This window comes from Phalangium opilio, unplaced genomic scaffold (assembly GCF_054372755.1).
Source record: "Phalangium opilio isolate 3A_F unplaced genomic scaffold, DU_Popi_V2 ptg000079l_1, whole genome shotgun sequence".
Taxonomy (NCBI): domain Eukaryota; kingdom Metazoa; phylum Arthropoda; class Arachnida; order Opiliones; family Phalangiidae; genus Phalangium; species Phalangium opilio.
This window is the reverse complement of record NW_028324187.1, coordinates 4,504,008-4,521,583: the sequence shown is the minus strand read 5'-3', so window position 1 is coordinate 4,521,583 and position 17,576 is coordinate 4,504,008. Positions and strand designations below refer to the sequence as shown.

Here is a 17,576-nt window from a genome sequence, read left to right as displayed (position 1 = left end):
AAACTTTTTTTCGTTATTAAAAACTATAAAATTACCAAGTTAGGCCTAATCAATGGATTTTTTTAGATAACGTTAGACAATAACTTGCATCTTAGCTCGACTTCTTTCGAACAACGTCTTTTTCAGAGGCTGAGATCTTTTGAGGACGCTCAATTTTTTTTATGCAGCAAAAAACTAAGGCAGAAAAATTCGTAAGATTTCATTTTTTAATTATAGAAAACAAAATATAAATTAATAAAATATTTTTTATTAAAAAAGAACTTTAGCCGATCGTTTTATCATAAAAAAATAGACAAGACAATAATATAGGCCTACAGTTTCTTAATATTCAAATACGCGAAATAAATTATGCACAATAAATTATTTAAATTTTAAAAAAATAATAAATTAATTTTAAAAGTTTGACATGTGTTTTAAGTGAGGGGGTGTTTATGGCTAAATTAAATCAAATAAAATGACGAAAAGTTTATAAGTTAATTAATTGCTAGCGTAATATTGAGTTAAAGGTAATAAAAAAATACAATACGGTTTATATACTAAACTGTTGTTGACTAGTGTCTTCTAAGAAATTTTTAAAACAATTAAATTGGCTTATATATATATTAAAAAATAATTAAAATAAATTAAGTTTAAGACCTAGGACGATTAGTTTAAACTAATTAAAGAGAAACGACTGATCAGATCAGTTTAAACACTTCCTTCCATACGTATTGCTTTGCAATTTAAAATATTACTTAAATGTTTTGGCAAATATTAAGACACTAGTTCAAGATTTTATATGAAATGGTATCATTCTAAGATACCTTTAAATTAAATTAAATATAATCTCCAAAAATACGTTGTTGTTTCATATCAAAATCACTTTAGGAACTGTTGAAAAAATGCACTCTGAACATCTTTCGTTTTTGTCCACTTTTAACTAGTCCATGATGTAAATTTTTTTGAAAAAGTAAAAAAATAAATTTTCGTTGTATCCACGTCGAGTTGACGTAAAATTCAGGTACGAATGTTAAGTTTGTCATTCCTTGCTTTCGTAGTAGCTTAATTCATCACTTTGCAAGGGAAATTTTGTTTTATAATTTAGACGATTCAACATTTGTTGAATTTTTCAGCCGGTATTAAGTTATTGTTACCAGGTTCGAGATTCCAATTTGAAAATATTTTCTAATTATTATTTTTTTTTATTAAACTTGTCACCGATTCGAACTTTTCGATAACTCCGCTTGCCTTTGACTATGTCCTTCCAAAAACCTTATTAATGGATCCAAGACTTTTTGGAAACTTTTTCCCACTAAACAGTCACGATGAACTCTGGTTGAACAACGGGAATCGGTAGTTAGTTCGGCTCTTTCGAGTCCATTGGTGGTGGCTTGTTCTAGGCTCACGTTAGGATGACTGATTTTAATATCACACATTAAGTCTTGCATATGCACGAATATGTAATTGAAGAGACCAGCCGCTATATGATCTTGAGGACGATCGTTACATCGTTCTGTTGACGCGTTTTGTTGATGGTACATATGGTAAATATGGCTTGTATGAATCACCAATATTTCGTAGATGGTCTGAATTGCGGTGCCATATTGCATGCTCTGAAATTAGAACAATATATATTATAATAACGTTTTTGCGTGTTCATAACGCCTAGGGGGTCAAGATTTTAACGGTAACCCCGTCTTCCATAGCTAACCGTCAGCGCCTTATACCAACAAGCGATATCTAGTTTACTAGGGAGAAGGTATAAGATGCCTGAGCATTCGCACGCCATAGTCCCAGTCCCCCTTTCAAAATACAAGGGGGGACGACGCCTGGCTACTTCGCCTCTCCTCAGTCGGAAAATATGTAATTTTCGTCATTCGCGTCGCGCTGACGTGAGTTTTCAAGAACCAGTGAGATGCTGGTTGTAATTTAGAGGCTGGGATTAACTCCGGACCTACTATACGTTTGGACTGGAGATAAACCCAGAAATTTGGCGAATTTATTCCTTATCCCTAGTAACCAAATATCGCTTTTTGCTTATACTAACTATTACCGTTAACCACTTTAACTACTAATTTATTTATTTACTAACACTTATTAACAGAATGATTAAATACTTACAAGGAGATTTTCATGAGTTGGCATCGGAGGGGTCAAGTCCTGCCTATAATTAGTAGTCTGACACTCGTTCCACTGCAAATAATAAAGACAAACGTTAAAACAACCGCAATAATTCATCATTCAATTGAATTTTAATTAGATATCATTATTGAACACAGCGTAAAATTCATCTCACGATGGGTGGGTTGTTAGGAATATAAAACCCTTAAATAATCGGTTCATTAAATGAAAATTATAAACCACCAAGGCTAGGAAATTAAATGATAATTACATTGTAAATTTGGGATATAGAGACATTAAAATATCAGAAATTGATGAACTTCCCTTTGAAGTTACCACCTGATATGTTAAAGAAATCGCTCGATACTTTGACAGTTGTTTTAGGGATAGGTAACTAATGAATGATAATTTACACTACGCAAATATTAAATCAAAATAACTGTTTGTGAAAACATAATAACAATGAATATTGGCTCTTCAGCGTACGCTAACATTGCAATTAAGAAAATTATTTCTAATTTTTTTTATTTTAAAAATAACGAAAGAGAAACTGATTTGTAAATTTCACCATAATCACCCATTTCCAATAATAAAATAATCAAGATATAAAAATAAAATTAAAGTTTAATGATCGCTTATCGTACGCTAAAGAAACCTTGAATCAACTATAACGCGATATTAAAGTTCTGACTGAGACTCGCGTTTCATCCAGATCAATTAGGCTTTCCTTTTATACCGCTCTGTCACAACAGCTTTACTATATAAGATAGTAATTAAATACCCAGGTGCTGCGAAGTTAAAGGTAATTAACGTTCCAAATTATTAACAGGTAATCTTAAAATTATTGAGATTCGACACAGACAGGAGCGGGGAGGGAGGGAACGAAATGTTGGTATGGAACGGAGTCTTACCGAATGAATATTTCATTTTGTCAATGAACGAGTTGTCTCAATCTCAACTTGTCGTCTAAGGGGAAAACGTAAGTTAAAAATTATCTACCGCGTAAAATATAAATTGGATTATGAATGTCATTAAGAACCAGAAGAAAAAAGAAAAACGTCCAAGGACTTTATCGGTGTTTACGATAAAAGATTAAAGTGGTTGGTTGGTTGGTTGGTTGTTGAATGAAACGTAATTATCCATAATGTATAGTAAATACAACCTTTTTTAAAAATTAAATAGCGAAAAAGAATTGGTAAACAATATTTTAACTAGTGGTTTCCTTAAAAGAAAAAAATTGGGCGTTAGATCACGAGGTTGATCAAAACTTGATCATGCACATGTTTTCCAAGATTTGATCATTGTAATTATTTAAAGCTTAGATGATGAAATTAACGTAATAAGGGTCTATAGTAAGTAGAACGTGTAACTAAATTTCAGGATAAAAGGCTGCAACTAAAACTTAACTACGTTATAAACCAGATTAAGCCTTAGTAACAACTTGTGGATCTAGCCCTGAGATACGTGGATTTGCCATAAAAGGTGAAATCATGGTGCGTTATGTTTGGAGTTGAAATAACGTGTCGTAAAACATAAAAACAATGATTATTAAATGTAAGCTTTGAATTTAACAGCCGAAAAAATGTATATTTTAGAACTAAAACGCGTCTATTTTTTTTAATACAAATATGAGTAAAAATTGACATTGAGACTTGAAGGATGTAAGCTACGAATCAAATAGTATTAGGAGACCACCGTACATCCACTCCTTGAAAATACGTCATTAATCTTACTCCCTAAAATATAATTTAAATACCAGTGTAAGAAAAATAAAATCCACCTATAACGGAGTAATTAAAATTCTTAAAGAACATTAAATGTAAATATTGAAGACTCGTGTATTCCATCAAAAACACCGCCGCCAATTGGGTGCTGCATGACACGGGTATACGGAGATGTTTCGCTAAATAAAGACCTCTCCCTTAAGGTCCGGATCATTATATTTATCATTAGCGTAAAACAATTAGTAACAATGTAATAGTGATTAAAATCATTACGCTCCAATTAAAACAATGCGCAATTTAATTATGTTGCTTCAGAAATTCTTGGTGGTGTATAATAAAGGTAATTGTAAGATAATTTCGAGTCATGTAAGATACAATTCTTTCTTGTTGTTATTGCAAGCAAGTTAACTTTAATTTGACTGTATTTGTAAAGTTTTATTTATTTTCCCGATAATAAACAATGTCTTCAAGCATAAGTTCAAAATATATGTTCATTCCATAAGTTTATCACTGGTTACAAACTGGAGCTTATCATGAAGTGACTGAGGTAGGTCATAGATTCGAGATAAGGCGACGCCTGATGAGGCGCTCACTGTCAAAGGCTTAGTAAGTTCAGACTAAATAGGAAGATGGAAGTCCTGCAAATTTAGCCAAGTGTAGGACTTCAATTCTCGCTTGTCGTTCTTGAACTAGTTATCTCGAGCTGTAAGTCTCTAGAATTACGAACTTGTATAGGTAGTGTTATAGTTATGGAACATATCTTATAAACTTATGCTTCTCCAACGCTCGCATTGATTCGTACACATGAAGGAATTCGGAAAATGCGCTAACTAAAACAAAAAGAAAGTGAAAAATTGGCGAAGACTCGTGCAACCATTGATTATGGAAAGAGCGGCTTTTATAGTCGAGTTAACTTTGCACGATCACGCGATATTAGTTAGCCGTTCGTGCCAAGTCACGTAGCCAACGAGTAGTCAAGTACTTCGCTCTTGGGGTTTTGACTATAGCACCGCGTTCACGGCCAGTCCCCAGAGGTCAATATTGGGCCTAAATCAGAACAGAAACGATGCCCAGTTTTAATTTCGAGGGCTTCGAAGGAAATAGCCCAATATTAATGAAGCGGAAAGAAGTAAAAAGGATCATTGGCCCCCTAATATAATGTAACAAGCTAAAAGAACGAAGATGATATGGTTTTAAGGATTCTTAAAGGACACCTGCGAGATAGAAAAGATACCATTTCTGAAACTAAGACAAGGAAATAGCGAGTCCTTAGTGGGGACATGGTGGATCAGAAACTACGGTTATGGATAATCATACGCAGATTATAAGCCCACACGTTGGACCAATTTGACCGTGTTATAGACCACTCTGAATAAGTTCCCTCCTCTATGGTCAAAAAGTATTCAACCTAGAGGACCAATGTCACATCGTGTCCATGGGCAGTTCTCTCCTTACTTCCCTATTCTATTTCACAGTATTTATATTTCTGTTGCTGCCCACTTTTGGCGAGTGCTCTTTAAAATGACGGAGGGATATTGTACTTTGATCCGACTCAAGTTGTCTGTTAGTAGAATGACGAATTGTTAAGGGTGAGGAGAAGTATGTGTGGAATTTCGAACGATGTTTCCGAAATATATAACATCCGAAAAAGTTTCAAACATTTTAGCAAATATTTCTGATTTTCAAATATAAATTACTTAAGTGTTAAAATTCTAAGGGCGTAAATTAGTTCAAGTATGTTTTGGAATTTTATGGCAGTGTTCACATATATGATATCAATATATTAAAAACATTTCACTTACCAATTCGACAGCCTTGTTGACGTAATGTCGAACTGTTATCGTCTTGTTTACTAAATAAATAGGCGTGATACCCTGGATTGGTAAACCCGTCGGGTTATTGGGCAAATGACTTTTGCAAGGAGAAGTTAAATCTTCGGCGAACCTTTGCGTTGATGCCTTGAACGTCGTCGAGTGACTGGATGAATCGACGTCCCTCAATACCCTCATCAATTTACTAGGAACGGGTGAAGCCATCGTTGATTTGGCGCAGCTCAACAGGACGGATAACCCAACGATAACTAAAATGAAATAAACAAAAGTTACTTTAAAGCGACACATTCGTACTTAATAAAGACTGGTAAACAACTGCTCAATTCTGACACAGATATGGTATAAAGACGAGGGTAATTCCCACGAACACTTACTAATGTTTAAAGTAGAATTGCAATAAAAATATTTAAATTACCATAAAATGTAAAATAATATGAAAATTTTCCATTTATAAACCGGTTAGACATTAGTTATATTTTAGTAAAACCGTTCCTTTTCAATTAAGGTTTTTAATGAAAAATAAGAATTTATAATATTGTGAAAGCATTATTATGGACTTGAACTAACTCCAATGTTTTAAAACGAGAGTATTAATTCAACACTGCGTTCTGCAATTCATTTACAGACTCATTAAAAAATCACCATATTTATCCGAACCTCAACCTTACTTGTCTACTTTAACGGCTGAATAATATTACCTAAGATCGTTAGTTGAGTCATAACTAGAAGAACCAGGAAATTTATTTTAATTTAAAATACTGAAAAGGTTGCCGCGTTATTTAACAATGGCCTAGTTTTAGAACTACCAGAGAAAGTTCCATGAATCTTCCAGATTGAGTTTGACAACTAATTTGTAACGCGTGTCGTATTTATTGGCTATTCTTATCAACAGTTCATTTGGGAAAAACCTTATCGATTCGAATATGTAATTACGTTCCAAGAAAATTAAAAACTATAATTAATAATAAATTGATCTTGAAAAACATCCTATATATCTTGTAAGGTTGCGACTTTTCATGTATTTAACACCAAGTTGTTTTTTCAAGATAGGGAATCGTAACTGATAGTGTCACTGACATTTTTGCTCGCACGTCAGTAATATTAATCACACTACCGAGCAGCATATATCAGTGGTCCTAATTAATAGTAAGTACACTGGCCAATATGCTTGCCTAGTACGATGATCAGTGCCTTTTTTGCTGTTGATTTACAAAGATTGCAATGCAAATATGCAATGCTCAAAATCAGCTGTTGATTTATATACGTTTGATCGTTCAGTAACAGCGTAAGTTTATAAGATATGTTCCATAAGTATGACACTACCTATACTTCGTAATGCTAGAGACTTACTGAGAGCTAGTTCGAGAACGACAAGCGAGAATTGACTACACTCGGTTAATTTTGCAGTCCATCTTCCTATTTCGTCTGTACTAAGCTTTGGACAGCGCCTCACCAGGCGTATGTCGCTTTACCTCGAATCTATGACCTACGTCACTTCATGACAAGCTCCATTTTGTAACCAGTGATAAACTTATGGAACATTATCTTATGAATTTATGGCAACAGTTTAAAATGAAGAAGTTGTTTTCTCTTTTTAGGAAATTCAATCTGTCGATTAGCATCGATTGACAACGGGAAATGTGTTAAGAATTCATCAACTATTTTTATAGAGATAGAACGCGGCTTCATTATAGATGATCTGATATAACTTCGTTTTAAATTGATAGCTTGTTACTAAGATGAGAACATTTAAATCAGAATTAACTGACAAGAGCTAGTTGCTCGCCCATCATTTAGTACCATGCATTATAAACTCACTGTTAAGATTAATATGCACGCATTGTAATTTACAATCATTTAATATTAATTTTATTTTATTAATAGATTATGGTCACTACAATTATTTTTTTTTTTTTGGTAAAATATTTTTGAAAGCCCATATCTAACCAATCAAAACATCTCTGACGTCACGGTTTCCAAGTAACTAAAAAAAACCAGTGGTGTTATCTTGAACTGGTGTTAATCGAATGATCGAATAGTAACGTAATTAGTGTAGTCAACCGCAATTTGACAGAAAAATAGTACATAAAATGTATTCTCAAGGCTACCTCACATGGACTTAGCAACAACAAGGGTTTGGTCTATTACAAAATTTCACCCGAGAACAAACACAACAACACCAAAGAGAGATTGGAATGTTTCTTCCTTTCAAATTTTCTCAAAGCATTGAGGGAGTGACGACGAAGTAGTCTTAATGGGACCATTTTAGGCGAGAAAAAGTGAAATTCCATCTATGACAATAGGAATCCTTTAAGCCCCTCCGAGGAAGATATAATCAATAAAGACTATATACACCACACTGCTAGACTATCGACCTTCAACTCCAATTCATGTTTCTGCAGGTTTTGGGAATAAAAAGAGACCCTTTTAACTTGTGTATCCTAGCTGTGACGTTAAATCTTTGAAATTCTTTTAGAATGACTGTAGTTTCTTCAATTTTGCACAATGGAAGTTAAGAAAGTGCAACCCCCATTTTGGCACGGTGATAAAAATCGATAAATTGGTTTATTTTTAGCCCTGACAACTCAGTTTTGTAATGGACATTGTTACTAATTTTTAAGATGGTTTATGTAAGTACTTTTTGCAGTTCATTCGCCCTTTGAACATATATTATGTACTCATTACTAAAAGATAACTATAAATAAAATATTTTATTAAAGCTCATCTATGATAACATAATTTTTGATAAATATCATCAGACTAATGGGATGGATCCAGGTTTCCTATTTGAAACCTCAACCTTTAATTTTATTTATTATTTTGAATTAAAAAAAGCCCCACAGAGTAAGAACTGCATGGTTAAATTACAAAAGGCTTAGTTAGAGAAGACAGTGTTCGAATGATATCTCGAGACTGTTTTAATAATAACGTTAAACTATAATTAAACAACACTCGGAATCTATGGTTCGCCTTCGTATTACAGTTATTATACCCGGATAAAAACCTAAGCAAAAAATGATTATAGGTTCAGAATCGTAAGGCTCAACGCGATATTAACGAAATATAAAAAAACTAATGAATTTAAAAGTTAATTAGCGAAAACCGTGAAGTTTACGAATCAACCTTTTTTTCTAAATGTACCTATAATTCTATTATTATTTTAAACAAAAAATTTTGCCAAAAAGTTGATCCGGCATTTTTTATCATTTCCTAATGGTATTTCTGACCCGCGCCCAACATAAAACTTGACTTTTCGTGCTTTACATAGATCCTTGATTCCATAAGTAACAATTTAACCATAAGTATGACTTCATTCTTATACTTAAATACCTCTATCACTTCTTTTCCCCCCAAAGTTTTCAATATAAACCTAAAATTTGAAATTTGGTAAATAACATATTTATAACTTGTAAAAAAGCAGACGACAGTATGTTAAAATCCACACTTTACAAAGGAGGAGGGGTGGAGTATCGTCTGCTTGAATTAGGCTTAAGTCGGAACATCCGGTATGTTTACACAAAGACGATTGATAGGGCTTCAAAGTTACTAGTCCACTACCAAATTTGGTCTGTATTGTTTGAAGCCATATCATATTTTACGTCTTTTTTTGTCAACATACCTTTCAATGTTCTGTCATGAAAAACAAATTACTTTTGAAACCTGGTCTCTTAAGCTATGCAAATTAGTTCTCTAATTCTCATGGTAGAAATACGATTCCAATATAGAATTAAACAACTACTAAGAGATATACGTATGGTTGTTACGTCACTTATGTCGTTACTAATTAAAATTTAGTAAAACAGTGTTTCTTAATGGTGCATGCCTTCCTTAATATGTATGGGCTAGGCAAATGTTATGTGAGAGAAAGCGTCGTGATTTGTTAATATAAAGGAATTTTTAATGAAGGTACGTTTCACTTATCATTTCATTTCTAAAGGATGAGTTTAATTATCTAATGTGTATATGATTTAATTCGAGATAAAATTTGATGTACAAGAAAACACGGTTGCACGGAGATTAGATCCTATATAGATCTTGTTAAAATACGAATTGCCTAATCTAACTAAAGCTCTTAACACACACTAGAGACAGACTGTTATATTAAACCTATTTTTAATCTGGAATTTGTACCGATAAAAGCATTTAGATTGTCTGCTAAATAAAATAAACAAAAATTAAATGCCAGGACAAAGATTAAATACGATTACCAAAATGTTTTTTTCCGCAATCACTTTCACATACAGGCAAAATTTGAGGCTTTTTTCGATATTTTAATCTAAAATTTGAGGTTTTTTTCTATATTTTAAACTAAAATTCGTGGATTATCACCTATTTTGTTGGTCCTAAGCCTTTGTCAGGGCCTCGTCAGGCCGAAATAACGTTACAAGAATCAATCTATGACCTAAATCACTCGTGATAAACTTACAATTAGTTCTAAATTTCCATTTATTTCTTTTCTGATAATTTCTTTAAAATATTTTTAAATAAAAGGAGAATTTTGATAATTTTTAACTAATAAAAAAAGAGTAAACTTGGCCTTGATTTGAAAACGGTATTCCTATCTACGATATAGAAAGTTAAGTTGAGAAGTTACATCGACCTCTATTCCAACTTTAGAAAGCAATTTGTATCGCTATTCGATCATCTTATCTGGATATATCAAGTTACACCAGCTCGTACATAATACCAGAAACTTCCCGGCGTTTATGAAGATAAATTAATTGGGGCATACTTTCACACTGTTGAGTACATACATACAACACATGCTTCCAATTAAAATTTCATTAATTAAAAAATATACACATATAAATATAATTAAAAGTAAAGTTTGAGATTTGGCATGCGTTACATGATAGAATGTTTAATCCATTCTTTTAATGAAATGGGACACTTGTTAAGATGAAGTTAATTAATATTTAAAATAAAATGCTTAAGGTGAAGGTTAGCGTTTAACCGTTTGATTGGTCTTTGGGCTAAATGTTACCGAAGTTACATTTTCGACTCAAAATTTATTGCATGTGCTTTGATTCTACCAAACCCTTTGTGCATCACCCTGTACTATAAGATTTCGGGAAAGTTAAATGATAATTGCCTAAACATTACGTTAATTTCTTCTTGTATGCCCTCAAAAAACCTCGCTTGTGGAATATCAAGGTAGTTTTCCAGGTGCGTGGGAACCAACAACGAAAATGTTTTAGTTTTTTAGGCATTCACCCGGATATTGCCAAGAACTCCTAGGGTGTCATCATAGAACCGCAATGTATCTTGGCACTGTTTTTTGATATAACGGCGTATTATTGTACTACCATAACTGCATGACAGGGCTTATCAAAACATCAGTGCGAAGTTTCTTAGATTAATGGTGTCAACATTTTTAAACAAGAGCCCGATTGTAGGGTCAGGTGGCAAATTAGAGTTAACATTTTCGAAGAGCTGGCAAAAATTCATGGTCAATATTTGGAAAATTTCAAACTTAGAAGGGTAAGCCTTTTGGAAAAGCTAATAAATTAGAATTTATATTTGAAAAAGATGGCAAATTTGCATAACGTACCAGCGTATCAAGTCACAATATTAGTGAAAAAACCGCGTTCAATAAATTCGCGAAAAGAATAAAAATAAATACATACTCAATCATGCAAGATAATTTTTTTAAATCAAGGTTTCAGAAAATCTTAAAGTAAACTGCGTGCGGTCTGGTTAATTACAAGCCGGTAAAAGTGGTACCTTTAGAAGAAGAAAAAATTACGCTAGCTATGTCACGTATTCGAATCCTTTGATCAGTTAATCTCGGCGCTATACAAGTGGGGGCAAAAGAAGAAGAGGGTATCTCAATCTAATCGAAAAAGTCTGAACCCACCTTGAGGGCCAATCTTTTCAACAACGCGAACCTCGGGTTGTAATTCGGTATTTTAGTTCCGAGTTTAAAACGTCCGAGACATAATTAACAGACGGACGATCGAAGCCTTTTGCACCCACGTGTTGCCGACGTACCACCACCACGTGTTTAAAGAGAAACTTGGAAAATGCAGCGTCGATACCAACGAAATTAAACTTAGGATACTTAAATATCAAAGGGGTGTTTAAGAAAACGTGACTTTATAGTCCGATTTATTTCAAGTTTTCAATCCTATTACTCGGACTTCAGTGTAAATATTAATTTTGACCACTTTTCTACTCTCTGCCTTGTAAGGGATACTGTAGTCTTCATCTCTATACTCGTAACCCGACTTGACCAAGGACTATGCCCCTATTCTGTATTTAGGAGTCTAACCCTTTAACCCGGAAATGGCCAGGAAGTCTAATTAATTTTGTGTCCTATAATCCCGATATTATGGGCCTATACATATAAAGGGTTATTGTTTAATTAGTATCATTTATCTTCAGAATAAAGAGGCAAGAAACCTACTTCCCATTACAAAATATTTAGCTCTAAAGATGACGGTATAAATAATTCTAATTTAAGTAATAAGGACTTTTCAATTTTATAATTCTAATTGATATTTTCGTAAATCTAATATTTTTTAAATGTCTTGTTAATGTGAGAGTTTAAAATCCGAATTTAAGGTTTGAATTAACGTATGACATCGTTTTACAAAAAAAAATGAAGTTTATCAAAATGTAATATTTTTATCTGAACATTTAAATAACTTGCAAAATATTTAAAAGAATAAATTTTGTATTATTTGATTAAATTTCTAAGGCAAGTATACCTTTTTGGGCAGACTTTCAGGAAAAATAATTGTACCGTTAAAATTGTTATTAAACGTAAGTTATTACATCATCGTTTGAAATACGCTTGCTTGGCGTTTTTTCCACGCTATAGGTATATCCCGCTTGGCAAATATTTGTGATACAAAAAAGGTCATCGTAATTCAAAAGACATCGCGTTTTATAGAGCCGGTGAAATGAAATTAAAGGATAAATTCCGAGTATAATATTTACGCCGTTAATTCGGGGTTTTTACGCCTAATGGTGATTTAGAATTAGAAATAATACTTAAATATAAATAGTTTATATAATCGTTTAACTATAGACATTGAGCATCGTAACTAAAAAAATTAAAGTTGCTCAATAACTCATGAATTGTTATAAATTGAAGCAACATTAAATTTCAAGAAACTATGACCATAATTTTCCAAGACTCACTTTTGAATATTTTATAGGGAATACCCCAACAACTTAAGAAAATAATCTTTATCGGAAGCATTTATTTCTCGCTATTGGCTAAAAGCCAACTTTAATATCAAATTCATTTTTATATAAATAATTTCTATAAATGATAAAAATGTAAAGTAACAAGTTATTATAGTCATTTAGTGAAATACATTTCTTAATAATAGAAAATCATTTCTCTTCTTTAGTTTGGTAGCTATAAAAAACTCACATAAATTTAGAGGGAGTCAAAATTGCGCCATTTTTAACTACGTAGCAAGTGCTATATATGCTCGAAATACGTAATTTCACAATATTCAAATAAACGTCATTGACGTCTACCGAAATGAGCAAATACTGTTAGAAGTTCGATACTCGCTAATTCGATTGGGGTTTTTAAATGTTGCAATTCAAAAATAGATTTGAAATTACTATTAATAAAATGGGATGCAAGCTGCAATTTTCACTGCAAGATAGCCAGGGGCTAATCACTCCTACAAGATAGCCAGGGGCTAATCACTCCTACAAGATAGCCAGGGGCTAATCACTCCTACAAGATAGCCAGGGGCTAATCACTCCTACAAGATAGCCAGGGGCTAATCACTCCTACAAGATAGCCAGGGGCTAATCACTCCTACAAGATAGCCAGGGGCTAATCACTCCTACAAGATAGCCAGGGGCTAATCACTCCTACAAGATAGCCAGGGGCTAATCACTCCTACAAGATAGCCAGGGGCTAATCACTCCTACAAGATAGCCAGGGGCTAATCACTCCTACAAGATAGCCAGGGGCTAATCACTCCTACAAGATAGCCAGGGGCTAATCACTCTCTGTACATCGATTACGGATTACGATTAACAATTTAAAGGCGATGTCATTAACGATTACGCATAATATCTTAGAATATAGTCATGTGTCACGTGGGATAGCAGTCTACTAATACATCTTAAACCACTACCGCGATAACGAACCTGGCGGCGAAAATCTACACACTAATTAGAATTAAGCAACTAATTTCCAAATTTAATATTTAATTATTAATCCATATTCCCAATAAAATAAATTCAATACGTTGTTTCTATTATTCATTAGCTCAAATCTTAGCACGTCGACAACTTCATTGAAGTGTTGTCATAAGAATCGTCTGAATCAGTTTCAAACTGTCACCATTAGCCTATTATAATTCTCGACTTACAAAGCTTAGACGACACTACTGAGGGAAGTAATAAAACAAACTACTTCAATTTAAATTATACATTTAAAACTAACACGTTTACGTAAAAAAAATATGAAATAACTCTAATCGCATTATTAATTGGCCATGAAATTAAATTCAAACAAATTGTAAATTACCTGAGAAACAAAGTCCAAAAGTTGACATTGAAAAATTCCGCCTGTAAAACTCCCGATGGGAGATAATAATAACTTTGGAGGAATTAACTCGGTGGCAACCATTAATCCTCGACGTTAGTAACGTCCTCCTCGTCATAATGTCCCGATATGTCGCGCTCAATTAACGCCGGAATCTGTTTAATATCGAAATGACCGAAACTCGAGTCGAATTAAGAGAGAAAGAGAGAGAGAAGTTTCGAGAGAGCGTATCTGATCGTAGAGAGAAAGAGAGAATTTTTTTTGAAATTTCTCTCGGTCGGATGGAAAAATGAGTAAAGGAGAAAACAGGTTATTGAGTACGAATATCGCGCGGCTTCTCTTTAAGATAAAATTATTGAATGAAAAATTCTCTTCTCTCTTTCCGACACCGCTAGATGATGGTCCGAACTGAATCCTAGTCTCGAAGACTACTTAACAGACATTAACGTTGTTGCCAGTCATGTCGAGATGTTTATATAGAGACTGCCAAGAAGCCGGTGGTGAGTTTCTCCGACGTTCCCACCCTCTTTTAAAAAACTTGGAAAAACTTTTAATCCCTCTGTAGTTTTTCTCTCCCTCCCCTTACACACTCCCGTAGAATCGGAAACCTGTAAGGCTAACAAAAAATGACGTCATGGATACGTCACATTCACCGCCGGGAGATGTCGTATGAAGAAAAAAAGGAAGGGGTGGTTCCCTTTTGACTAGAAACGTATACGTTTCATCGAAAATGGTGGAGGGGGGTGTAAATAGCTTAGTTGACATAAGTCAGTCCGTCGTACTAAATTCATATACCGATGATCTGATACTCCTTGTACAACAGCAGCTCTCGTGCTAACTCGATCTTGAATTTTCCGTGGGCGGTTTTATCTGAAATAACAATTTGTTTTCCATTCTTGACTTTTTAATATGATACTTGTGTTTTCTTTTTTTTATTTTTTAATAACGTTGTTATAGTTAATGTACGACTGACCCGGACTTTTTACAGTTATGTAGGAAATGTCGGTATATTTTTACACTTTTTTCTATCATAAATTTTTATATACTTTGCTTATATTACACAATATTTAACCGTTATTTTGTTTTCGTTGGAAATGTTTAAAGGATTTGGGATTTTAGAACGAAACTGTAGTTAGTTAGCGTCGTAGAACGATACGCAGTCCAGACCAAAATTTGGCATGGGTCACCATTGATTGTTAAACCATTTTTTGAAGGAACACGTTTGAACTTGTTATTCTGGAGTTTAAAGTAAGAGCTTTGAAAGAATGTATAGGAATCGGTATCGTATGACGTCATAACATTGTTTTTTAGGTCTTATAATAAATAACTATGTCCAAAGGCTTCTTGACCATGACTGGACGTTTCTGAACAATTATCAATAGAGGGTTAAAAGCTTGAAAATTTAGATCCGTTAAGTTATTCATTCATTAAACAAGAGCGCCCCTGGTGAGCCAATCAAAACTATCCATGAGAATAAGATGGAATACAGCGTTTATATTCCACCATTTAAGATTTTAAATTTAATATGATTTTAATTAAACTTAATTAAACCCAAGGATAATGTGATTTCAATCAGATTGCAATGTGTTATCTGACTATAAAATTTCCAGGATCCATACCTATTTATATTTTGTTAAAATTTGAGGGCGGTCATGATGGTGGTATTTGGATCAAGCGATGGTTTCGAAGAAATATTGTTTCTACACTTGGATTTTTCTTGTTAAAATTATTAATTTTCTTCTGATCTTAATTTATTCTGAAGACCTAGATTTTTCTTATCGTTTCACTTTCATATTTAATAAAGATTAATGAAATTTGGAGTATTTATTGTTAGAAGGAAATGGGTGATTTACCTCTAAATGATAACCGAGGGGCTTATAAGATAGTCTTGGTGTTCAATTTAATTACATTTAATTGAATATAACGTAATTAAAAAAATTAATTAGCTAATATTCTGTGGAAGTAATGGATGGTTTAAAAATTGTGAGTGTATTTTTCTAATGAAGTATAATATTTATTTAAAAAATTTAAAGCAAAAGACAATGACAAGAAGTATTAGGCTAATAAAGCAGATTCTAAACATTCTGTGATCAAAGGACTTTTTACATATACTTTAACCAGGTGTTAACGAAGATAATTAATTATTTCAAATTATTTGTGTCCAGGCAAGAAGTTTTAAAAACGAATAAATAAATGTTGGTAAAAATAACTTCCTTGCTTTCCTTTGTCTATCATAATCTTAGGTTGTTACCAAACCTTCAACACCATTTAGTTAAGGAAGGCACAATGATCAGTCAGTGAATGAGTTAATGCTACAAATATGTAAAGATGCTTTGCCCCTAAAATTCCAAAAATGTAGAACTAAGTAAACCCAGTGGATAATCGGAATTTCTTAGGCGTAAAACTATGGGCAGGTCAGAACTTGTCCGCGTCGACGTTCAGGGATGAAAGGCTTCGGACATAACGGAAATGGATTTGTGTTTATTGACCTACTTCTCTATTGATACGCTTTCTGACGGTTCCTTTCGGTATTATTATATCCGCACGTAGTACAGATTTTCAAGAAAATAATATAATTGAGTTGTAAATTTGAATTGGAAAATTCAATAGTAAGCTCGTTCTGAACAGTAAGTATTGAGATTAAATTCATTTAATCTTATTTATTTTTAGATTTAAAAGACGAATTAACAATTAATTCATGAAAGATAATTAGAATTTGTGTTGATTTAGTATACAGATGTTGCTAAATGAGATAATGACCAAAGTTGGTGGATCGTCAATTAACACTAAGGAAATTTCGGAAATTGCATTTGCACGAATTCACGCAACACGTTTTCTTACATCTTAAGCTACAATTGACTCTCTACAATATTTTTTTTCTTTAAATAAATACTGCTTCCCTATTTTAAATACAACGAATTGTTTTACACTTCGGTGTGGTAATGAATCTTCAGCAAATATCCAAGCAGTTCCGGAAAGCAATATGCAAACGGATATTCTTCAGTTCCTCTATCACTTCCCCTACCCTACAATAGTGTCTGATAGTACACTTTGTCGTAAAAGAGGTGTGTTTAAGTGTTATCGAAAAATCAAGGACGAACATTTTAATTTCCATAATATAATCCAATTTGGCGGATATTCAATTAAATTAAAGGGATAATGGCTTTATTTCTGTATTATATAATTGAAAACCGTTACTATCCCTTTAAGTGTATTTATCGTGACGTATAAGTATCCATTAATGTCTAAAACATTAACGTTACATTTTAGAAATTAATGTGTTTTGAAAAAAAAACCTGTTTTGTCACTTAGTTCCGAATAAACCGGTGTGAGGGAAAATTCCAACTTCCTTCTGTACAATCGAATGACGTCTTAATTAATAAGACACATTTGCCT

At 33.1% G+C, this 17,576-nt stretch overlaps 1 protein-coding gene and 1 long non-coding RNA gene across 2 annotated transcripts; one reads left to right on the top strand and one right to left on the bottom strand.

Annotated features, from left to right (window-relative positions):
* Positions 1-221: 221 nt before the first annotated feature.
* On the bottom strand, positions 222-14,726 carry LOC149654298 (uncharacterized). The gene is made up of 4 exons (XM_089845746.1): positions 14,163-14,726; positions 5,627-5,904; positions 2,101-2,172; positions 222-1,592 (listed from the first exon to the last, which is right to left on the bottom strand). The coding sequence occupies exons 1-4, from the start codon at positions 14,296-14,298 to the stop codon at positions 1,194-1,196; spliced, it is 885 nt and encodes a 294-aa protein (XP_089701872.1). The 5' UTR covers positions 14,299-14,726; the 3' UTR covers positions 222-1,193.
* On the top strand, positions 14,569-16,323 carry LOC149654297 (uncharacterized). The gene is made up of 4 exons (XR_016370567.1): positions 14,569-14,680; positions 14,746-15,181; positions 15,285-15,428; positions 15,492-16,323. It is a non-coding gene; the product is annotated as an uncharacterized LOC149654297 (long non-coding RNA).
* Positions 16,324-17,576: the final 1,253 nt, after the last annotated feature.

What these genes read in the sequence shown, in the direction of transcription:
- LOC149654298 (XM_089845746.1), bottom strand. Translation starts at nt 14,298, where the DNA reads ATGACGAGGAGGACGTTACTAACGTCGAGGATTAATGGTTGCCACCGA. An exon ending in TCAACAAGGCTGTCGAATTG is followed by an intron (nt 2,173 to 5,626) that starts GTAAGTGAAATG and finishes TATTATTTGCAG; the next exon opens with TGGAACGAGTGTCAGACTAC. An exon ending in CAACTCATGAAAATCTCCTT is followed by an intron (nt 1,593 to 2,100) that starts GTAAGTATTTAA and finishes TTCTAATTTCAG; the next exon opens with AGCATGCAATATGGCACCGC.